General features: G+C 36.4%; 1 protein-coding gene across 10 annotated transcripts in view; it reads left to right on the top strand.

Annotated features, from left to right (window-relative positions):
* LOC138330274 (hemicentin-1-like) overlaps positions 1–23229 on the top strand; it is a 78743-nt gene extending 55514 nt beyond the window's left edge. For 9 of the 10 annotated variants that reach the window (XM_069277763.1, XM_069277764.1, XM_069277767.1 and 6 more), the window contains 20 exons: positions 1256–1564; positions 2146–2448; positions 3246–3548; positions 4015–4317; positions 5764–6069; positions 7430–7720; positions 8064–8363; positions 9122–9421; positions 10841–11140; positions 11430–11729; positions 12329–12631; positions 12978–13280; positions 13520–13825; positions 14707–15003; positions 15558–15812; positions 16396–16656; positions 18504–18635; positions 19027–19114; positions 19756–19800; positions 20838–23229. In XM_069277763.1, coding sequence (XP_069133864.1) covers positions 1256–1564; positions 2146–2448; positions 3246–3548; positions 4015–4317; positions 5764–6069; positions 7430–7720; positions 8064–8363; positions 9122–9421; positions 10841–11140; positions 11430–11729; positions 12329–12631; positions 12978–13280; positions 13520–13825; positions 14707–15003; positions 15558–15812; positions 16396–16656; positions 18504–18635; positions 19027–19114; positions 19756–19800; positions 20838–20940 — 5108 coding nt within the window. In that variant the 3' untranslated portion in view covers positions 20941–23229. The remainder of the gene's footprint in view (positions 1–1255; positions 1565–2145; positions 2449–3245; positions 3549–4014; positions 4318–5763; positions 6070–7429; positions 7721–8063; positions 8364–9121; positions 9422–10840; positions 11141–11429; positions 11730–12328; positions 12632–12977; positions 13281–13519; positions 13826–14706; positions 15004–15557; positions 15813–16395; positions 16657–18503; positions 18636–19026; positions 19115–19755; positions 19801–20837) is intronic. The other variant, XM_069277759.1, reaches the window with a different exon arrangement.
* Positions 23230–26356: the final 3127 nt, after the last annotated feature.

Here is a 26356-nt window from a genome sequence, read left to right as displayed (position 1 = left end):
ATTTCTATGCAACGACCTTATATGAGTGTACATTCACAAGAACACCCAACATTTCTGAGAAGAATTCAAACCTCTAACATGTAGTCATAATGAATTTCTTGTCTGGCACGTCATGTTGAAATCGTTCTGGGCCTGTTTCTCTAGTGATATATTCAAAATTTTATGTCGCTGGGTATCAGGCACCTTATATTTGATAAAATCGCATTTCAGGACCAAGTTCTTTCAGTATTATTCAAATTCCTTTAATCAATATTTTCTTCAGGAAAGCATTATAGAAGTAAACAAAATTTCTTTATTTTAATATTATAGCCTTATCTTCTGTTATGCTTTCCTGATAAAAGTTCAATAGAGGATGAAGGAAAAGCTTTGGTCGTTGATAAAACTCTTTTTGTTGGGGTGTTTTTTGTGTGTGTTAGTGTGTTTGAGATTTTTTTTATATACATATTGCTTTATTTATTATTTACACAATTACAGTTTTTTTTTCTCTTTTCTACCTTTATTTTATTGCTTTAAGCTGCGTTATGTTGTATATATGCTTAAAGTTACTAAATCATTAGATTTACATAAATTTCTTAGGTGTTTTGACTTCCTACAAACGTTCTTATACCTGAAATTAGAAAGTTTTCAAAATTACAACATCTTAATTGAAATATTGGCAATGTTTATCAACGTTAAAATATCGCCAAACACAACAAGAAACTCTATCTGTTGGCATTAGCTATATATAACGGAAATAACCGAGTGCTGCTTTGAGTTCAAAATCGGGATCGCTGAAAATCTCATCCGCCTAATGGATATAGATGTAATAACACCACTATAAGAGGCCACTTATATTTTATCGGTTATATTGGCCTGATTAAGTGAAACGGCCGATACATATTGACAAGTAAATCAGCATATGTTCTATGAAGCTTTAGAGTATGTGATGAAAATATGACAAGAAGTGAGAGGTATTTTCACCCGTTAATTATGTATGTATTATACAGGTGTACATGTACTTTATTAAGCAAACATATACATTTTACATAGGTCTACAACAAACTTTTAAATTTTGTTATTTTAAGACAAAGTACACAACTATTACCATTATTTTCAGTTCTATAATTCGTTTTATCTTTTATTACATGATTTTTTAACGATTTAGTCCCTTTAAGTAGCTACATTTTCTCTACTTTTTGGTTTGCATTATGGATTCTCTTTGGTCTTGCCATTGTCTTGAAGGTCCTCCTAATAATCACCATCAATGTCTTTTCAGCTCCACCGACTGTTACCATTTCTCAGCCAACTTACACGGCAACCACAGGTACAACGGTTACAATCGTGTGCACCATAACAAACGCCAATCCGACCCACACAAGTGTCATCTGGCAGAAACTTGTCAGCAATACATATCAACAAGTTCAAATTACTACCAACAGCAGATACACTGGAGGTACTGTGAGCTCACCTAACTTAATGATCACGAACGCCCAGCCTGGCGACAGTGGAACTTACAGATGTTTGGCTACTAATATAGTCGGTACTGGAATCAGCACAACGACGACCCAACTGACAGTCAGTGGAAGTAAGTAGAATAATAAATCTTTTTGGTAAATATCAAATTCAGATAACCTCGGATCTGACTTATATTTGTTTAAATTTTCCGCATAATCATCATAAGCACTAGTAGGAAAAGGATAAACGATTATTTTCAAATGGTAACTTTGGCGTTTATGTTGGATTTTGGACAGTCAGGGCATTTTGTTTAAATTAATATTTTGATTTTCGGTATTACGCAGATTTATCTACCCTTGTGGATAGATATTGATTGTTACGTCATGTGTTAAGTATGATATTACGTTGTTTAGAAAAAAAACCCACTTAAGTTCCATTTATAAAATAATGACGTCACAAGCGATAGCTATTTTCTTCTAGGGAAGATAACTAGGTAACATTCTAATTTGTGTTTATCAGTTTATATTAATTATTTTAATAGTTTCATCTTGAATTAAAACAAGAAGCTTGAACTTATCGATTGTTGTAATGGTGTAAAGTAAGTAACTTTTGTAGCTGAAGACAAATACTAATTGGTCCTGTATCTAATAGAAAAATATATGGCGGCGGAGCATCTTTTAGAATATTGATAAAATAATGGATGTTTTTAAGGTTTACCAATAGTAACGATCGGACAACAGACTTACACAGCGACGACTGGTACAACTGTGATTGTTGGCTGTACCGTTAATGCCAACCCGTTCCAGACATCTGTGGAATGGGAACGGCTAGTAAGTGGAGTTTATCAGACCGTTGCAATTTCAACAAACAACCGATACAGTGGAGGCAGCCCAACAGTTCCTTCTTTAACTATTAGCAACGCACAACCAAGCGACACTGGAACCTACAGGTGTAAGGCTACTAATGCTGTCGGAACAGGAAACAGTCAAAATACCCAGCTGACAGTTAGCGGCAGTAAGTCTACCTCCGATGGGACTAATTCACGTATCACGTGATACCCGATAACGTTTGTGCGGGACTACTACCTCCAGTCGTGACGATACGTAATTCTTTACAATTTTCCCGCTGAATGGACGTTAGCGCGGGGTATCTTCTTGTAACGTCATTCCATCAGCAATAGAAACAACAGTCCTTCACAAAGGTTTCATGTATCACGGGGCACGTAAATTAGTCCCATTATTATATCTATCATACATAGGAATAGCACTGTAGCGTAATATGAGTGCATATAAAGATTTGATATCAGGAAATTGATTTGTATTGATCCGAGTAAAACTTTTATGTTATATTCAGACATCAGTGATTTAAATATTTACTTGCAATCTCCGCGGCGCGGTTCATCTTGCAATATCGTTTTTTATCGCTCACATCAGAATGTTTTTGTGTTTTGTTGTTGTTGGCTTTTTTTAAGTGTAACTGAAATATATGGGTTTTTTCACTTTTGATTCTCGAAATTATTTCACAGAAAAAAGTGATTTCAACATAAAGTTATTTTTTATTTTTGTTATAGAAATTAACTTACACATATCATTTTCATTGGCATGTAATCGCGAGGTGTCTGAAAGTAGCAGAAAAACGACGTGCCCGGAGATAAAACCAAGTGATCGGGCTGATGATCTCTTATCTTTTCAAGTTCGTGCCGGCATTGAACCCCGGTTGAATTGGCGAAAGGCGGGTGGCTTACCACAACGCCAACCGATAACTCGATGATTTTCATAACTTGTGACAAATTTCATTTGAAAATGTTGTAGATGTCCCGGTCGTGGATATTCCACAGCCTACGTACAGTGTTGTCACTGGTGCATCTATCAACATTCCGTGTTCGGTCACTTCCAATCCCACCCACACCGCTGTTACCTGGCAACGCCAATCAGGTGGCCAGACTATCACAATTGATGCCCCGAACAGCAATAACAAATACACAATTGGAGCACTGACAGCGCCAACATTGACCATCAACAACGCCGTAAGTGGTGACGCTGGACTCTACACATGCACAGCAACTAACGCTGTTGGACCTGGACAAGACTCTACCACGCTATCTGTGACAGGCAGTGAGTGATCTTTCAATGCTTCTTAAAAAGCAATGCCATCCCCATCTATTTCTACTTTGTGTGCTGTATTAACTACTATTTTTTAATTAATACGTCAATCATTAATGTCAAAAGTTGATTAAACTATTAAGCTTTGGGCTCATGATACTACAGGAAACCACCACGCTATCTTCAACACATCTGTTAATGCATAAATTTGCGATCAACAGCTCTTACAGACAATTTTGAATTCATTTGTGACATTTTTAGAAAAGTGATTGCCGGTTAATCTAGAAGACTTACACGGTCCATGCTAAACGCCATCTTGACTTTTACCCAAACTTCTTAAATTCTTTCAGAAGACGAGATATGTCTAATCATGTACTGTGACAAGACAGAATACTGTTTTGCATTACAACAAAGATTTTGTAAAATAAAATTTTGTCTTAATACATTTATATAACGAATTTGTTTGTACATTTTGCAGACCCTCCAACCGTCACCATTCCGCAAAGTGGTTACTCCGTACAAACAGGAAATTCGCTCACGATTCCCTGTACAATCGCAGCCAGCCCTTCGATCACTGCGGTGCAATGGCTTAGGGTACAAGGTACTTCCTCTACACCGCTGACCATCACTGGCACCACCTATTCAGGTGGAAGTGTAACAACTCCGGCACTAACCATCCCAACAGCCAACCGGGCCACCCATGAGGGTTTTTATGTATGTACCGCCACCAATGCGGTAGGAACTGGACAAAGCTCAACAATTTTCGTATCAGTTACAGGAAGTAAGTTTTTTTAATCTCATTTATCTTTTACGGATTTATTCTGTTGATGTTGTCTGCATTTTATGTTTGTTTTTTGGAAGATAACGTAATGTAATGTAAACGAGTAAATCTACGCGAGGGAAAAAATCTTCGTTAATTACGCGAAGGTCGCGTGATATTTCGTACATGTGTAAACTTTGTTAGAGCAAATGCGGAATATTGTAGATTATGTCTGATTCGCGCGGATTTTAATCGGCGCAATTCGTTCAATTGGTTCGATACAGAGAATACTCTTTTAAAAATTAATCGCTGTTCATGAATAAGCGCTTCAAAGACAATGAAAATTTGCTATAATAGAACAGTGTAGGGGATGGTTATTTATTATCATAATCCTGTGTCAAGGGACGCAGCTGTATAATAGAATAGTGTAGGGGATGGTGAGTTATTATCATGATCCTGTGTCAAGGTAAGCAGCTGTATAATAGAATAGTGTAGGGGATGTTGAGTTATTATCATGATCCTGTGTCAAGGGAAGCAGCTGTATAATAGTATAGTGTAGGGAATGTTAAGTTATTATCATGATCCTGTTGTCAAGGTAAGCAGCTGTATAATAGTATAGTGTAGAGGATGTTTAGTTATTATCATGATCCTGTGTCAAGGGAAGCAGCTGTATAATAGAATAGTGTAGGGGATGTTAAGTTATTAGCATGATCCAGTGTGTCAAGTTAAGCAGCTGTATAAGTAGTATAGTGTAGGGGGTAGGGGGTATTAAGTTATTATCATGATCCTGTGTCAATGGAAGCAGCTGTATTATAGTAAAGATTAGAGGATGTTTAGTTATTATCATGATCCTGTGTCAAGGGAAGCAGTGTAGCTGTATAATGTTATATTCCCATTCTACTTTCAATTTCCCGTTCGGCCTATGTTTAACCACATGGGCAATATCAGGCTATGAACTCAAATCTTGTTAAACGTATTAATATTTGACGTTTCCGCCGCGTCACTGACAATGTATACAACGTATACTTACGCCTATACATCAGGGTCAAATAATTTAAAAGAAAGTGGTTTTATTTAAAGTTGTGCGGTCACTGAAATCAAATAGAATTATCATGTTAACGAAATAGCATGTATCGAAAATATATCACCGCATAATTTTCATTTGTTCGCTTGTTTCAAACCTTTTTGTTTTGAAGTATATTCAGAAGCTAATGCTTTGGCTGTTCTGATTATTAAACTTGGTGACGTCGACACTACCGTAAGCGGGAAATTCAAAAGATACATTTTTGTATGCGTGAATAGTTTTGAAGTTATTCGCCAGAAAGATAAATATTCGTTCTATTTGTCTTCCTTCCGGATGGGCTTCATATCAACTGTATGTCCAATCTAGTCACAGGTTTTTGCTAGACTGTAGGCCTTGTAACGTGCTTGATGTCTTTAGTGCAATACCATTTTTCATTTTAACAGATATTCCTACCGTGACTGTACAGACGACACCAGCCACAGCCATTACTGGCACGTCGGTAACACTACAGTGTACAGTGACAGCTAATCCAATTGCTACCATTGTCCAATGGGAGAAGGTACCAACCAATGGCGCCGCTACCATGATCAATGTAGCAGGAAACTCAAAGTACAGCGGAGCATCTACAAGTGATCCTTCTCTCACTATTAGTAACACGGCAGCAAGTGATGCAGGGAACTATAGATGTACGGCCACAAACGCTATTGGCAAGGGACAGAGCGGACTAGTAGCCTTATCAGTTACGGGCAGTGAGTATCACATAGCAAAAGTATATTTATCCCATAACTGGCCCGTTCAGCCATGTCATACGGCCATGTCATAAATATCATAAGACACTTTGACGTAACAGGAAAAAACGACGTCATGATCGTCATGAAAGTATGACGTCGCACGATTGTCTCGGTAGACGTAAACGTCAAATCCTAGGCGGATTTCTACTATTTTATATAGAGAAGAAATGATTTTTTTTACTTATATTTCTATTAATAAAAGTTGTGGTGATAAATAGAATCGTTAAATAATTTGAAATTATTGAACTCGTTTGATAGATTTTACTATTTTACTTACTGCTTCAATTTGAACTCGTTTGATAGATTTTACTATTTTACTTACTGCTTCAATTTGTCACAGAGCTCCGAGTTTTGTATCTTAATGCATGTGCGTTAACTCAGTGAGCATTATTCGACAAAAATGTCTTTGTAAAATCAAAGATAAAATAACTGAAACGCTAATTTTATTTTATCGCTTTTCGCTATTTGATTATCTGTATATCGTCTATATCGCTATGGTGATTAAAGCGCGAATTCATCATTGATTACTGCGTGAAATCGTCATTGCTTACTGCGCAAATTCATTACTGATTACTGCGCAAATTCATTACTGATTACTGCACGAAATAATCATTAATTACGTCGGGAATCATCTTCGATCACTGCGTGAATTCATCGTGGATTATTGCGGGAATTCATTACTGATTACTGAGGGAATTAATTACTGATTACTGGCACAAAATAATAATTAATTACTTCGCAAATTCATTATAGATTACTGCGCGAATTCATCATGGATTACTGCGGGTATTCATCACTGATTACTGCGCGGTGTTATCATAGATCACTGCGTGAATTCATCACTGATTATTGCGCGAATTCATCACTGAATACTGCGCGAATTCATCACTGAATACTGCGCGAATTTATCACTAATTACTGAGGTAATTTGCGACCCCTGTGTCTATGCATTTTGCAGTACTGAAACGTATGAACGTGCATGTATTCACGAGTGTTTAATTTCGTGATTTGCACGCGCTCACTTTTCGTGATTAAGTTACTATCGTCATAGATTTACCTCTAAGCATTCGTTATTGAGGCTTTCGTGTTATTAGAATAAATGATCAAATTTACATTATTTATATTTTCTTTTTTACTATTTCAGTCAAATTAGAATCAATTTCCAACTTTATAGTGTTTTTCTCCTTTATTCTTTTCTTTTTAATTTTTTTTTCTTTCCTTTTTTTACTATTCCAGTCTGAGCTTAGGCCCTAAGTTGAGTTTTGGTTCAGATCAGATCTGTTAGTATTAAATATTTGTAATTTGTTCTGTGTACTAGATCCTCCGACTGTTACGGTAACACAGACCGATTATGCCGTGACTACTGGGGCAGCGGTCACTCTGCAGTGTTCCGCCACCGGAGTACCAGCTGTCACTAGTGTTGCCTGGGAAAAGACCTCTAATGGACTGACAACAACTCTCACGGTCAGCAGTGGTCAGTTCTCTGTTAGCAACCCGTCCCTTGTGATTTCTACCGCCAGTAGCACAGATGCTGGAACTTACATATGTAAGGCCACTAACGTTGTTGGAACTGGACAAAGTAACCCTGTAACACTAGCTGTGACAGGAGGTAAGTTTGTAAGCTATTTCGACAAAAATATCTTAAAACCTTCTCTCCGGTGAAATATTGTTTGTTTTGTGTGTAGGTACGCTTCAGTGAGACGGCACTTTAAAGAACAATATAGAACCTATTATTATAGTTGAAAAAATCTCAAGCTGCCACGGATTGACACTAGGGAATACAGCCGGCATTAAATGAGAATTATCTTTTGTGTTTCCAGAAAAATATCTTTATATATCCCTGATGGTGAATACACTTCAAAAACAGTCAATTGAATAATAATTATTTATCTCATAACACCAAAAATGTTACATATTAATTAAATCGGTGATTTGATCGTTTCTTTACAAAGCGCCACCAACTGTCACGATAGGCAACACAGCATACAGTGCGATAACAGGAAGTTCAGCAACGCTTGTGTGTACAGTGACCGCCACACCGACTGCAACAATAGTCCGCTGGACCAAGACGACGTCTACCGGAACCTCAACGATTACCATTGATGGAACCAAGTACACCGGGTCCTCCGCCTCTTCTCCGTCACTCGTCATCAACAACGTCGCGAACTCTGACGAAGGAACTTATGTATGTCAGGCAACTAACGTTGTTGGGACAGCATCAAGCGCTCAAACCACTCTGACAGTTACTGGCTGTAAGTAGATGTTCAGGGGAAGTTTTGATGTATTGTTCTTTCCGGTGTAAAGGTACACCGAAGACTTATGTTTGCTTAAAGTTTCAGAAATGTCTGCCTTAGGTTAGATTATAAGTTTTTAATTAAAAACTTGTTGGATTTTTAACAGTATATAATGACAAAATGTTTATTAAAAAGTGTCTTCAATGTAAGAGGCAAGGATAAAATGTACACGATATCAATCAAAGTTGTCTTTATTGATTTTATGTATATTTATCGTCATTCAAATCGGATTTGAACTAACCTTTGGAATTTAGAGGGGTTACTATCACTTTCATTATATTCACCTTTGGATTATGTCATAGCTATAGAGAAAAGAAAACTAAGCAATCAAAGGCCAGCAGAAACTTCCTCTTTAGATAACAGAGATCGACGCCCAAGTTTAAACCAACACATTATACCGTTATTCATTTGATGTACATCAAACGGCCAAATGACCTGTTTATCCATTCAGAACCTTCAGTTTTGCTATGACACAGTCCAGGAGTGTATAACATGCTATAATAGTTACACCTAGAATATCGTTGACGGGTGAATAATATACTGAACAATTACTTCATTAAAAGACTTTTTGTAATGCCAAAATCCCGACAGAAAAAAAACCAATATTGCCATATTTTATTAGTATATACAGCTAACATCGTTTTGAAAACGAAACTGTTAGACCTTGTCAATTTTATAAGCAATATTCCACTACATATTTTCTGTATCATCCACAGCTGTACCAAATGTACAAGTCGTCCAAACATCCTACAGTGTGCTAAAAGGCGGGACTATCACTTTGGGCTGTACTGTAACGGGTCTTCCTACTGCCACATCAGTGGTATGGAAGAGAATGTCTGGTGGCACAGAAACCGCGGTGTCTACAACCCCCGACAAATACTCCGGGTCGACGGTTGGTACCCCGTCGCTTACCATCACAGGAGCTGCTAGTGTCGACGCGGCAACATATGTCTGCACGGCTACAAACAGTGTGGGTGAGGGACGAAGTGGTCAGACATCTCTTTCTGTTACCGGAGGTAGGTGGTTATTCAGTCTTCTATCCTCTTTCGTGTTTTCAATATTATTTTTCTATGTTATACGTCATCGATTTACCTCATTTATTTGTGTGCGGTGCCCACATTCTCAAGAATGGTTCTTATATGTGTATCTAATTATCTTCGTTCTTATTTTTCTAATTGTTATTATTTTTTATATTTTTAATTACAATTACTATCATTCAAACCGTTTCATGCTCATTTGTTTCCAGTAGTTTTTGCAATAGGAATGTAAATTATGCATTAATAAAAAACAAGATTGCAGCCATGAAATTCAAATGGTTGTTTTATAAAGCATTACATTTAATTTCAGTTTTGCTCGCTTATTTATGTCGATATAATGTCAATCTATCACTTTTGGCACTATTTACACATAGTTATTTACCATTTTCAGAAAGATCATACTGTATGAATACAGCATTTATGTCAATATCTTAAAACATAATCTCAGATTTCATAATTATTTCATTATGATTTAATTTCATATATTACACTGATTTCTATCGATCGGTTAGAACTATTATTACTTTACATAGACTGAAAGATTTGGAAGTAGGATAATATTACCTCATACACAAAGAACTGATAACTTAAAAGCGACACAATCATTGGGCAAACAAAACTATAGGCTAGGATGCAAATGCGCTACATCTGAATTTGTTTTATTGTAGAAATAATAAAAGAATGAAAACTAATGTATAATTAGTACTTCGTTGAGTTATCATGTTATTTAAGCATTATTCGAAATACATATTTCTCGTCTACGAAGAATGCCATTTAGTTTTTGTCTGTGACTTTATAAACCAAAACGATATTGAGTATAATTTTACAAATGTTTGATTTCATTCTAATAATATGCCGTTGAATCTCAACATTTTGGTCAACCGTTGTGTGATGGACTTTGACTAATTTATAGAATCATTTAAGTATTTGAGTATTGTTTAACTTCATCGGGGTAAGAAAGGAATTTTGTTTTCAAACTGTGTGAATCCGCAAAAAAATTAGATATAAAAATAGAGACATCAATGCTCATAATTTATTTATTAATTATATTACATTTTTCAGACTACTTGATGACATGAAAGACGTTTAAATGAACGATTCGATTGAATCTTCAATGGACTATTTTTCCAAATCAATACGCATGGTCGACGTCTCTATTATGACGTCATGATAACGTCTGGTTTTCTCGCCGTTTTCGAATCTTTTCTTCATAGTAGTGTGAAGAAATAGAATATGCCAATCAGAAAGATTTAGTATGAAAACAAATACAAAATTATTATTTAAGTATAATATCACATTTTTTAGACTTAGTTCCATTCATAAATTAAATTAATTATATTTTTATGTGTGGTAATTATTATTGTGCTGATTTCTTATGTGATTATGTAACACCTACAGATATCCCAACAGTCTCAGTTCCCGATCCTACGTACTCCATTGTGTCAGGAAATTCGGTGACACTTCGATGTACAGTGTCAGCCAATCCTCCTGTGGTCAGCATCCAGTGGAGGAAAATTATAAGTGGCGTCACGACCAATGTAAATGTTGGCTTAACGGCATATACAGGTGGTACAGTCGGAACACCAGCACTTACCATTGTAACCGCTACCGCGGCAGACTCCGCAGGCTATATTTGTACGGCAACCAACAGTGTCGGGACTGGCGTAAGTGGGACAACAACTCTAACGGTCACTGGCGGTAAGTTCAAGTTGTGTTAGATGTACCATCTGATGTTTGTTGATAGCGTATTGCTACCTATCCTAATGAAACAAAACGCGAATAAAAATTAATGATCCAATGTTTCAAGATCGATAAGTAACGCCATTGCCAATATGCTTCAATAATAACAAGAGCAATATTTTTATGTCTACTGCTAATTAAAAAAATGTAGCAGGGATTTCAAATGTGTTATTAGCTCTTTTATGACTCAACATAAAAATGTGTCGCGAGAAACAATTAAGGTTATGAATTGTATTGTCTTCTTCAGCTGTTCCAACCGTAAATATCCCTCTCAATGCCTACACAGTGATCACTGGTCAGTCAATTACAATTGTATGTAATGTAGCAGCTAATCCTACCGCAAGCAGCATCTCGTGGTCAAAGACAGTCGGCACTGTGACATCGATATTGACTATAGACAACACTAAGTTTACCGGCGGTAACATCCAGACTCCATCTCTCACCATCAATAACGCTGGAGCTAACGACGAGGCCACATACAAATGCAGTGCCACCAATGTGGTGGGATCTGCAACTAGTAACGCGGCTACACTAGATGTGACAGGTGGTAAGTATATTAAGTATCAGTTGAAGTAGGTCAGCTGTATATGTGAAGGTCAAGTAGTTAAAGCCTTGACCAGCTCAGTAGACGTAAGTTTGGTGAGTTGAGGATGATTTCTTTTATGTGTGAAAGACATGCTAATAGCATCACGGTAGTGAAAATACGTCAAGTGACGTAATTTGATGGATTATGTCCCTTGAGAAGGTTTTAATATTTGTATGAAAACCTTTCGTGTTTAGCTAAACTACTTGTGAAATAATTTTAGCGAATCTTGTCTCAAAAAATGACAAATAATGCATGTCAGTGACATTTTAAGTACCGTGATATTCAGCTGTTTGAATTTTTTATGAAAGTTGTTTATGATAGCAATATCAAATTGAAAACTTATGTATAACAAAAAATGCATTTTTGAAAATTTCTCGAGGGTCGAACACCTGTTCGATGAACACATGATCTAATACTACGTATTTGATGAAACGGGGATATATTTCTGTTCGAGGAATAATGGTAATACGACGAAAAACTTTTCGAACTACCCGGAGTTTTGTTACATGTAACTTTTAAATCAATATTTCACACATACAATGTGCAATAAAATACTTCAGGCCTGCCAACTGTTACCATTACAAATCCACCGCCTATTACTGCTGTGGTTGGTTCGTCGGTGACACTCACCTGTACGGTAGTGGCAACCCCTCAGGCCTCATCTGTCACATGGAAACGAACCGTTGGTGGAGTCACCAGTAACATAGCCACAGCGACTGCCAAGTTTTCGGGATCAACTGTCGCCAATCCTTCCTTGACCATTAATAGTATTGCAACAACTGACCAAGGGAGCTATGTGTGTACAGCCACAAACGCCGTCGGCACGGGGGAGAGTTCACCCGCCACACTGGCAGTAACCGGAAGTAAGACTTTTTGAGATTAGTTATACGTACTTTTTTGCTATTGCGATAAATTTGGAGTTATAATTGGAAAGTGTTTGATTTTATTAGATTACATCTTGATTTCAACATAATTGGAATAAAGTGTCCACCACACCGAGAATACTCAACTCTATACAGTCAGTATCAATCAGTGAAAAATGGCGGAAAGCTATTGTTAATCACTCAGCTTTCCAGCTAATGTCTTGGACATAACTAAATATAAAGCCCCGAAATGTGACGTTAGAGGGTTATAATACCTATAATAAAGTGATCATTTATATCTCGTCTGTGTTTAATACCATAATTGATGTTGCTTTGTGTATCCTAGACGTGCCGTCCGTGGTGATCAGCAAACCTTCGTACACCGTCGTTGTTGGTCAAGATGTCACGATCGACTGTCAGTACACTGCCTCTCCAGACGCAACATCGATCAAATGGAGGAAGATCGTTAATACTCAGCCGTCAGATATAACTATTACAGGCAATGCCAAGTATTCGGGAGGCACTTTGACATCCCCATCACTGGTGATCCGAACGGCAGCAAACACTGATCAGGCTTTCTACCAGTGCTTTGTAACAAACAGTGTAGGCGAAGGTCAAAGTTCAACGGCATATCTTTTTGTAACAGGAGGTAAGATTTACATACACGGTACTACTATAAGCAGATTTGGTTTGAGGGCTGTGGTGTCCAAAGTTAAATATAATCACTGAAAAAGCATAATACTAAATTAAGATACACATAAAATGTTTTATGTTGTGACAATTGCTATATCTTATAATATGTTTCTTTTTTACTCTATACACATTAGTTTATTCTAAAATAGCTTTAAATCTTCGAAACATATTTCACATAAATGTTAAACGTTACAGCGCCCCCTACCGCCACTGTCACACAGACAAACTACAACATCAATCTTGGTGACTCCGTCACGATTGCTTGCAATGTTGCTGGAGTTCCCGCAGTGACATCGGTGTCTTGGACCATAACAAAAGCTCCTTCGACCACTGCAACCCCAATCACCATTGCGGCGCCGAAGTATAGCGGAGGCTCTGTGACTACGCCATCTTTGACCATCTCCAGCGCCGCATTGACAGATCAAGGAACCTATAATTGCAAAGCTACGAACTCCCTGGGAACTGGAACCAGTCCACCCGTCTACGTCTCTGTCGTTGGCTGTAAGTATTTGTAAAGTTGTTTAAAACTGTGGTAAAGCTCCGGTCAATTCGAGCCGGCGGATTCCTCGGACACGAATTTTTTCCTGAAAAACAGCTTTGTTGTAGCTAGTGATAGTTCGAGCACTGACTTTTTATAATAAATCATATTTAGGATATTAAGAATACGTCAAATTATAATAGTAAATATAAGATTTATGTCGGCAAATCGGGACAATGAGGTTCCCAAAAATGACGATATATTTGGCATATTGCAACAATGTGCAACAAATGTTTAAAATAATAGTTTATTAGTAATCATTATACATACCATACGACCAATAAGGAATTAACACAATTTATGATGTAAGTAACACAGTGTAAGCAATTGTTGCTGTATATGTATAGGTATTTCCAACACAGGTGGGAAAGTTTAGGAATATTTACAACCACATTCGACGAACAAAAACGTTAGCAAACCAGATTTAAAATAGCTATAAGTTGAACAAAAATAAGTTCTATAAAGCCTTTTGGTGCAAATATAATATTCAATTAGAAGCATAAAGCTACTATTATTTCTATTAATTTCTCATGCGTTTCGTTTTAATTCGATTCCTTATAGTATCCAAGAAGCAGTTACATTAACCGACAGTATAATTACTTTAATTTACGGCGATTATATTACACTATACTCGCGCCAAAGGCTATTTCCCTCGCAGGAATTTTTTCAAAAACATCATTTCCATGGCCTGTCACACTTAAAAATTTAAAATGGGCGAATGATTTTCCCCGTGAATTAGTCTCAAAGGGAAAATCGCAAAATTCTTCCCTCGTAAAATTTAAAATACTTACAAGCACAGTTAATATCAAGATGTCGACATTCTATTTTATTAATATCTCTACAGCAAGCCCAACTGTTAGTGTACCTGTATCAGCGTTCTCAGTCGACCGTGGAGGTCAGGTAGTGCTGCTATGCAACGTCATTGCCAACCCAGCTGCAACGTCAGTCTACTGGACACGCACGGTTAGTGGTGCAACGAACCAAATTACAGCAGCGGCACCAAAATACGAAGGATCAAGTCCAACTAACCCCTCGTTGACCATCAATAATTTGATTGACCAGGATCAAGGAAGTTATAGGTGTCACGCAACCAATTCAGTTGGCACTGGACAGAGTGAGCTCACTAACTTGGTTGTGTCTGGTAAGTAGTGCGCGTTTTTCCACCTGATTTTTTCTTTAAATATATTTTGCCTGGTTTGGTTAATACTTTGATTAACATTTAATGGAAGATTTCCATTAATGGAAACATCAGCTATCTATTAAATTCTTTAGGCAAAATATATATCACATTATATATTTTTATGTATTTTATGCGAGTTAAACCCCTTTAGCTGTTCTGCCAAATCACAAGTTTTGTTTAGTTAAAGTTAAATATATATGATATTTGAAATAATCTAATTTAGATCATAAGAATATAATTAATTGTATTTATTTAAGGATTAACTTAATTTAAATGTTATGGAAACAGAACACGAAAACTGGAGTGTTTCCTAAATGCAGCGTTTATTTCATTTAATATACATGTAATTTAATAGTGAAATTATGTTTAATTAAGACTCTTTCCTCAAAGATATTGCTACGCCATTGTATCGTCCATGCAGCATTACAACCGAAATGCCATAGTTACGTATGACATACATATTTTAAGCCAATGCAAATGCTCGTTACAACCAGGATTTAATCATTTTGTTTTAGTTCCACCTACAAACATCGCAGTCAACCCAGCAACAATAACAAGAAGGGAACAGCAATCCTTCACATCAACATGTACAGCGGAGGCCAACCCCGCTCCCTCTTATCAATGGGTCAAGAAGAGCACCAACCAGGTTGTATCGACCGTACAACAACTTTCCATTTCCAATATCGACCGAGGACATCATGGCGAGTACGTGTGTACTGCGACAAACTCTAGAGGATCAGCATCTGCAACCCTCACTGTCAACATCCAATGTAAGTTAAACTATCATATTCTGTAGTTTTACACAATCTACTGTTAACGTCATTTTCTTGGCAGCTGCAATAAATCTGGAATTAGTTATGGTGTGAAAAGTTTGGCTTAAATCACTTTCTTTAAATTCCCGTGAGTATATCCATAAGCAAAATATGATTAACATATTCAACTTTTACATATGAAATGAATTCATTATAGATACATAAAGCGATAAGCAAACGCTTAAGTTTACTTAGAGGAAAAAATAATATCCAAGTTTACAGAATTTCTACGTTTTATTACTTGTCTAGTGTTTTGTGTTGATTCTAGAACTTACAAACATAAATGATTCACCAATCCTGCATTCGCATTTATTTATTTTTTAAGTGACAGGGGGTTAGCGAAAAAAAGACTGCTTACTAACTAATGTTTAACTTTATTATGCATCTGTCAGCGATTCTTAGAATCTTACGCTGCTTAATGATAAAAAACGCGAATTACTTACTAAAATGTACATTGATATGTAGATAAAAAGGCAAGAATTATCACGAATTCAAATTTGCTTAATTATAAAAATGCAGTAAAATAATTTGGTATTTTTAGACAAACCCATCAGTACTGTAACTGTCGAAGAACAGAATATTGTGATTGGTCTGAATGACCCAAGAACATTGACCTGCAACACCATTGCCAATCCTGCTGTCGACACGTACAGGTGGACTAAGGGCAATGCCAACATTGCTGGGGCGACAGGCCTTACATATGTTGTCACGGTCGCATCAGATAGTGATTACGGAGCATACAGTTGCTACGCAACCAACTCGATTGGAGAATCGACAGCCATTACCTTCAACCTCCGATCAGGTTCGTACGATATTTCTTTTTCAATTTACTTTTTTCGGGTATAAAATTATATAGGTCATAACTAATCGAAACCCTACATATTGTGTTTCGTTGTTTTGGTAAAATAAACTAAAGAATTTATTAAAAGCAACCAATAACATGCATGGAGGTTAAAAAACGTAAGAAACACACGATAAAAAGCAAGTTTGATGAGTTTGTTTAAACGGAAACTCAGTGCATATAAATATATGTATATTACTGTAAAATGTGCAATAAGGTTGACGACCACAACAACAGCTGTACCAACACTTCCTGTATTACGTCAATGTGCTATATTTGTATTATAGGGACAGTTCCCACGACAACAGCAGAACCACCAAACATTCCCTGTATTACGTCAATGTGTTATATTTGCATTATAGATGCAGCTACCACGACACCAGCAGAACCACCAAACACTTCCTGTATTACGTCAATGTGTAATATTTGTATTATAGGCGCAGTTACCACGACAACAGCAGAACCAACCAACATTTCTTGTGTTACGTCAATGTGTAATATTTGCATTATAGGCGCAGCAACCACAACAGCAGAACCACCAAACACTTCCTGTATTACGTCAATGTGTAATATTTGAAGTATAGGCGCAGTTGCCACAACAGCAGAACCACCAAACACTTCCTGTATTACGTCAATGTGTAATATTTGTATTATAGGCGCAGTTACCACGACAACAGCAGAACCAACCAACATTTCTTGTGTTACGTCAATGTGTAATATTTGTATTATAGGCGCAGTTACCACAACAGCAGAACCACCAAACACTTCCTGTATTACGTCAATGTGTAATATTCAGTGGCGTAGCTAGGTCTGGATAGGTCTGCATGCTGACGGGAAATTGTTATAATGTAGTAACCATTTTACTTTTATGGTAACTTTTAACGTATATACCAATGGTTAAATGGAGGTCACGATATTTAGTTGATAACCATGCAAAACTATATACAAAATTAGAACTGTGGTGATTTTTTTTTATATACATATAATCGTACTATACTAGACTCCCCTGACAAGTGCTATTTGTGTTATTTCAAATGATGAAAAACTTATGGCGAATATTTTAAACAAAATTGAAATTAAGTTTACGTAATTGCGTAAGAAGGGACCAGTCCTCTACCACCTCAATAAAAAAATAAACATAGTATTTATGACCTATTTTTCTACATATTTTGTTCTATTTCTAACAATTACAATAACAAAAATTATTTTCTTAATCAACAATCTGTTCATATTCTAAAAAATAAAAGTCAACTATTTCATGAGTGACACCGAAAATCATGGATTAACACGCGATTTAATTTTTAATATAGTTATATGTTTTTAGAATATTTCTTACTTTTCATGCGATGTTGTTTATTTTGGTATTCGTAAGTGTTTCCCGATTCAAAATCCACATTTGCTTGAGGGAATTTGGTGAAGAAGTCTAATATTGTCTTCGACAAGATTCAAACAATCAAATTTAACAACTAAATGCACGTGGTAACCGGAAATATATAGACTATTCTAATAAATTTCCAGAATGGCCAATGTTCAAGACTGTCAAATGTGCACAAAGTTATGTTAGGCATACAGCTGGACATATCATATGTATTTATACGTAATTTATATTCAGCAGCGTTACGTGTATTCAAATGTTGTGTTTTTTCTGACTGTACAAAAATGTAGTCAGATTATTTTTTGCATGCTTGAGCATGCAAGCATGCACGGGCGCTACGCCACTGATATTTGAAGTATAGGCGCAGTTGCCACAACAGCAGAACCACACAACACTTCCGGTATTACGTTAATTTGTTATATTTGTATTATAGGCGCAGTTACCACGACAACAGTAGCACCGACCACCGACCCATTGACGACCGAAGTGATTATTGCGATCGCTGTCGCTGCTGCCGTCCTTCTCCTCATCCTCATCATCGTTCTTGTATGCTGTTTAGCACGTAGTAAGTACTATAAACAAACTAATAAATCTCCATGTCCATTTTTTGGCGCATAATGAATTGAGTTGTCTTTTACTTTTTATCGTACTTTACACACGTCGTTTTGGGATATTGAATACTCCATATTGTGTAACGTTCTCTGCTAAAATAAAATTAATCATGCTTAAGCTAATTTGTGACTTATATGCTGCATTCTTTACAACACTTTGACCAAGTTTTCTTTTCATGGTTTACTATGGTAAAACTATTGGAGTATTCCAATGACGATTGTAGGAATTTATTACATGAACAATTGTATCATTACCAACATCTAATTTAGCAAGGTTTTCGGATTCGATTTAACGGGATATTAATTCATGAATGCTTAATTTAAACTGATCATCTCTTGTTACAGAACCCCAACCAAAGGTGAGGAAGGTCTACACACGGAAGCCCACACCAGCTCCAATGACAATGATTGCACCTCAGCCAATGCTAATGAGGTTTGTGGCTATAATTATTCCCTCACAGAAAGATCTATATTACTCAGATAATGGCGTATTGTTAGTGTGAGTGTTTCTTTGTGTTAACTTTTGTCACAGTCAACAAGGCTTTACAGATATATTGCATGCATCAGATGTTCTGAGTCTTATGGTTATGGTTTTGCGAAGCATTATACCTTACCGCACATGTTCCACAATGTCAATGTTAAATACCGGCTGTCGTTATATCGTGTCCCGGTTCATGAATATGACAAAATACAAAATTGATGATTGAATTATCGTTCTTTATAATTCGAAATTAACATAAAGGACATGTGCATTGACATTTTTTAAAAAGCTATCATTTGATCGGAGCTTCAAAGCAGATAAAATGGACATGTGCATTGACATTTTTTAAAAGCTATCATTTGATCGGAGCTTCAAAGCAGAAACAGGACTCGATTCTTTAAAGATTCTCTTTTGGGATTGCTTATATAACATTCTATCAGCTTCTGCATTGACTCATTCACCCATGAAATAACAATAGAATACCCTTGCCTTTAAATAAGAAGATTCCAATGTGTCCTCAGAGTTGAATGAGTTGATATCTCTGCATACCACGGCTTTTTATGTATGATAACAAAATGCTATTTTCATTTTAGTAACCCTTCGATGGCCCTTGTTCCGACAAGAAATCCCTCTATGCGGTAATTCTATTTTATATATCTTTAATTGAAAACATATCTGTGAAATAATTTTAGAGAGTGAGTATTATGCCCAAACTGAGCTTTCTTGCTTTTTGATGTATTTCTCTACAAATAATTTGAAGAAAAAGTTCTTGCTTAAACAATTTAAAAAAAATGATTGTGTTATCTGAAACGTGTTATCTGAAAAACACCAATTCAAAACTTTTGCTTAAGACGAAACATTTCGTTACTTTCGCATAAATTGCACAGCAACCGTTTTAGCCCAACATCAACAGACGGTGGGAATTTCGTCCCTGGTCAGTCCGTCCTTCCGTCCGTCGAATAACATTTTTTGCTATCGCTATTTCTAAATACAAGTAGGATCTTTCTCAGATTCCATGCATTGGTTCCTCTACGACCTTGGTTTTACAAATTACATTTGGATCGATTGGTCAACAAAATGGCCGGCTGGCAACCATCTTGGATATTGATGATTGAAGTTTGTTACCGAAAATACCGAAGAATTCTTCCTCCTATATTGTATGCTCTTTCCCCTTGGACCCTAGTCCAAATTGCATATTGCAATTTCGGAACAATTAGACAAAAATGGCCGAAAGGTAGCCATCTTACATGTAGTTGATAATATGATAATATAAAAAGTTCCAAATATATCTCTCTAAAATTCCATATGTAGGCTTTTCTTGATCCCTATTATTCCTGCAACTGCATATTGTGATAGGCAGCCATTTTCGAGTTCTGCCTAAATATTCATTTTGGAAGAATTTAAGCACAACATCGCGACAATTTAAATTTGACAATTCAATTATGTTGCTGATAATCAGACGTAATGTGATGGTTCCATTTGTATTTCAAAAGAAAAGAAGAGAAAAGCAGAGAAAACGTATTCTTTTCCCATTTTCATAGATCATTCTATGGTGGGCACCAAATTACCCCCCTTTTTTTGTTAAATATATACTTTAAGTCACATATTGTTAATACGTCCTAATACTTATTTGAATGGGTGTACAATTTTAAAGGATTTTTTTTATGTTTTACAGTTCTTACGACAACTATGCTTTGAACTATGGCGACCTTCCTAACCAGGACTACACGTATTATGAGAGCGAGCGTAACAAAGATCGTTCATCTTTCATCGAATAACAATCAAAGTTTACAAACACGAATCACTTATAGTGAAACCAAAGCAACATACGTATATTCTATACCTCGACAAATTAGGCAACATTGATTTGTAATTAGATGTAAATCACCTTTGTTTATTTCACCAATTCATGTACTTTTTCCGTTCCTGATTAGTTTTGATACTTGTATTCTTTTAACTTTAAGATTGATATATACATATATTTTATTGTATATCCCACAAAGCGATTAGACAACAAATATGATAAACAAAATTATTTTTCGTAATATTTTTTAATAGTTTTATTTTATTTTGTTTTCATTTTTTTGTAATGGTTATTGTGAGAAACCGGAGAAGTATATCTAAAACTTGTTGATTTTCGCGGAAAATAATTTCGCCATGTCGATTTTGTAAATCTTGCATGAGTTAGTCTTTCTAGCGATTGATTTTTCCATCGTGTTTTCCATGGGAATAATAAGAATACGCTTAGATTTATTTTCGCTGTAAAGGTATATCATGATTGAAAGGGTTCATTATCTCTCGGGTGAATCAGAATGGTTTTTTTTTCCTTTCGTTACTTATACCAAGTTTTACCAATACTTTTTCCAGATATCCCTTGAGTTCCCATCATTAACAGCGTATCCATTCTTATCATTGTTTTTGCTTAGAATGATTGATGTTGCGTGAAAGTAAACAATAAGATTGCTTTTGAACAAATTAGATAAAACATAGAGGCTTTTATTTTTTATTTTTTACTGAATATTTGTTTTGATTGGAGATAAATAGTATTACTCAGAAATATTTGAAAAAAGTAAAAGAATAAAATCCTATATATTTTATATGTTGTGTATTCGTTAATTAGAAAATAATTTTGTTTTTATGGAAGGATATTTTTGTGAATTCATAGAGAGCCTTTTCATGGTGTTTTGTTTTTTGTTGCATTTCATAGATTTTTTTTTGTATCAAGTTCAAAGGTACCTCTTTTTGGGTGTACAGTAGCATCTGAAATTGTCACCCATTGAATTGACAAAATCAAAAGTTTCTTTCAAAAGTTCCATTAGAATGCGTCAGAATACTGTAGCCAAACTTTCTTTCGCGTACGGTATACTTTCGCGAATTTCGCAAACCAAGAAAATTCGCGAAAATTTTTCATCTTGAGCAAACATCTACATCATTGAAATTGATGAAAAAAATCTATTCAGTTCTTGGATACGCTAATGTTAATCTTTGTGAACTTATTTTGAATTGGAAATCGCGGAATTAAATAGCCGTGAATTGAAAGGACATTAGCTTACAGTGCATTTGGATAAGTATACTAGAAGAAAATGCTGAACAAGACATAAAGAAATTCATCAAAAATATAGTTTTAGATATTGTTTTAACAGAGGATATACATTGTACATCATATATTTATATACACATATTATTCACCTTTATGTTAACGAGTACCACTGCATAATCAAAATTTATCAAATCGTTGTCATTTCATCGACTATTATATATATTATGTAATAATTACGTGACACGAATCGTAATTGACATAACTGTCACATTGTTGTTTATAGTGTTTATAGATTACTATTATGTATATAACATGGACTTGTAAAGACAATGATACTGTAAATGTACTTATCTTAACGGTAGATTTATTTTAGCGGTAGTTTTTTTAGCGTTTTTCGCGCTGTCTTTGAAGCGCTATTAATGTACAACGCTAAATCTTGTTAAGCAAAAATATTTTCCTGTATTTAACCATCGAATAGCGCTAATTTATACCCGCGCTAATAAATCATGATTTACGATTTTTCGCATTTCCGCTAAAATCTAAATGCATTGAAATAAGTATGTTTTCAGTAATAACTGCAAAGGTGTATATGGCGTAGGTAACTGATACTTTTCCTATTCGGCGAAATTCCTAAAATTCAGCACAGTTTGGCTAAAAATAATTACAAAAAAGTAGAAAGTAAACCAAAGACTATACAAATAAGACAAAGGAGATGTAGGTTGTTTACACGAGGCCCCAGACAAAAGGTCAGGCGTTAGACCTATGCAGCAAGGTTCCAGATTTTATATTAATTTGTTTTACTTGATAAACCCATTATATTGGTAAATAAACCACGCGAACGTCTTTACCTACATTATGTTTCAAATAATATGTTCTGTTAAAGTAAGGGTAAGCGTCAATTCACGAAATTTAAATTTGAACAAAAATATCATATGATACGCCATGTACACCTTCCATGTCCGTGAACATACACTGGAATGTATTGTTGTCAATTTGACATTAAACATCAAAGAATATAATAATGGTTTTTCTGTGTTTCGTGTATTTGTACTTTAAATTATTTAAATTGTGTTTGTATATATACATGTATACATTGGAATTGTAGTACAACTCTAGGTCTTCTCCATGAATTTAAGTGACAACAAAAATTGTAAAAATAATCCCGGAACCCAACGAAAACATGATTAATCCCATAACTATGCATGTTTCACAATGGAAAACCCATGTGATAAATTGCATAGCAGTTGGTTATCGTTTATGTTTAAACACCTGCGGCACCTCTGATTGGTTAACTCCAAGATCTCTTGATTCCGATTGGCTCTCAACTTCACAGCGCATTTTCTTTTAAATATCATTGTATTTACTGCTAAAGAGGTAATTGCTTATTCAAAGTATTAAACAATAAAATATTATCTCTCTATTTATGCGCTATATTTTATGGCGGGAAATTATCACTACACATTGTAAGGTGGTGTTTCCCTGAATGAAGACGAGAAAATGGTCACCACGGTATAAATAAAGAGTTACTGTTGTTTATCAACTAAAAGCTCGTGTCTTTTCAAAATTTGAAAATTAACTAACTCGAGTTTGATAAACATGATAAACAACAGTCACTTGTTGAGGAACCTCTATTTCACAGTACCCTTCAACTCGGCTTATTTTCTGCAGTAAACATGAATGATTTATGACATACCGTGAGTAATAGTAGCATTTCTGGCTATAATGGCGAGCTGATGGTATTTATTTTTCTAAAGCGATAGTGTTTGCCAGCTCATAGATACGATACTCTCCCTAAACTTTTGCTGGATCTCTAGTTTCAGGGAGAGTATTGTACTGAATATCCTAGGAAATACGCAGACGATATCAAACCAATATGTGAAAGCAGACGACATATTGTGGGAACAGGCAGGAACTGGAATAGGATCAGAGGAGGACATACGAAATGTACACAGCATAGTAGCCGACAAGATTAGGTCAATAATCTAAATTACCACAAAATAACTTGATGAAATACGCAGACGATATCAAACCAATATGTGAAAGCAGACGACATATAGTGGAAACAGGCGGGAACTGGAACCTACAACTAAAAGCGATGGTCGAGGCACAGTTCAGGGCAAAACAGAAGATTATCTTGTTAGTCCGCGAGCCTTCTGACACCCATCTCTTAAAGGAGACAATTGAATCAATTAAGTAGCCAAGAATACCTATAATCAGGCAGGTGTTTAACATCATCGATACCCTATGGGTTACTATCAATGTCGTTATATCCATCCTCGATACCCCATATATAGGTTACCACCACTGTCATAATACAATTGTATGCACACTGGACTTTGTCATAGTGAAACTGAGGGCAATTCAGGACAGAAAACAAACTTTCCAGTGGCAGGCCTACAGAGACGTCTTTTTGGAGATTGCAGAGAGCGAAGTGCCACTCTAAAGCCATAAGGACACCGTTGCTTGATTCTCTTGATGTACATCAAAGGATCACATTACAACTGTCATATCTTACCTACCCTAAATTTTGCTATTACATGGTTCAGAGGTAGACATAACGACAATGAAAAATACATGTAGCAATCCCTGGAGTATGGATGTTTTATAGCAAGTCTCTTGACCAATATCTAATTAAAATTCGATGTTCATTATCAACAACGTAAACTTCATGTGAAATTTTAACTGGATTATATCTTGACAAGTTTGTATTTAGAAATTGTTTATTTTAATGTGTCTTGTTACTTTGTTCAAGGTCAATGTCATTAATTCAAACAGCACCAAAGGACAATGTCATGGGTAAAATTTGAACTGCCTTATCATCTTGATTATAAGAATTGGTTTGAAGATTTTATTAATCTTTTTGAACGCTGACGTTAAATTACGGTAAGGGTCATTCATTTGGACATAACTGACCATGGTCACCCTTCACCACAGCAACCGACCGCGATGTCAGATGGTTACGATGTCCCGACCAATTACCACAAGCCTTGCACCTCTGGGTCGCGAGTTCAAATCCCATGTGGGACAGTAGTGGCGGTGGTTTTTCTCCAGGTACTGCGGCTTTCCTCCACCAACAAACCTGGCACGTCCTTACATGACCCTGGCTTTTAATAGGGCGTTAAACTGATAAATCAAAACCAAACCAAAACTACCCCAGCATGCTGTATACCAATTATCAGGTGGTACGCCCCCTCCATTACAGGACCACCACAGCATGCTGTATACCAATTATCAGGTGGTACGCCCCCTCCATTACAGGACTACACAGCATGCTGTATACCAATTATCAGGTGGTAAACCCTCTCCATTACAGGACCACCACAGCATGCTGTATACCAATTATCAGGTGGTACGCCCTCTCCATTACAGGACCACCACAGCATGCTGTACACTAATTATCAGGTGGTACGCCCTCTCCATTACAGGACCACCACAGCATGCTGTATACCAATTATCAGGTGGTACCTCCCCCTCCATTACAGGACCACCACACCATGCTGTATACCAATAATCGGTGGTAAACCCCCTCCATTACAGGACCACCACAGCATGCTGTATACCAGTTATCAGGTGGTAAACCCCCTCCATTACAGGACCACCACAGCATGTTGTATACCAATTATCAGGTGGTAAGCCCCCTCCATTACAGGACCACCACAGCATGCTGTATACCAATTATCAGGTGGTAAGCCCCCTCCATTACAGGACCACCACAGCATGCTGTATACCAATTATCAGGTGGTACGCCCCCTCCATTACAGGACCACCACAGCATGCTGTATACCAATTATCAGGTGGTAAGCCCCTCCATTACAGGACCACCACAGCATAAATATACCAATTATCAGGTGGTAAGCCCCCTCCATTACAGGACCACCACAGCATGCTGTATACCAATTATCAGGTGGTAACCCCCTCCATTACAGGACCACCACAGCATGCTGTATACCAATTATCAGGTGGTAAACCCCCTCCATTACAGGACCACCACAGCATGCTGTATACCAATTATCAGGTGGTAAGCCCCCTCCATTACAGGACCACCACAGCATGCTGTATACCAATTATCAGGTGGTACGCCCCCTCCATTACAGGACCACCACAGCATGCTGTATACCAATTATCAGGTGGTAAGCCCCCTCCATTACAGGACC

Source organism: Argopecten irradians, chromosome 8 (assembly GCF_041381155.1).
Source record: "Argopecten irradians isolate NY chromosome 8, Ai_NY, whole genome shotgun sequence".
Lineage (NCBI taxonomy): Eukaryota > Metazoa > Mollusca > Bivalvia > Pectinida > Pectinidae > Argopecten > Argopecten irradians.
The sequence above is the reverse complement of the archived record's forward strand: the minus strand, read 5'-3'. Positions and strand labels throughout refer to the sequence as shown.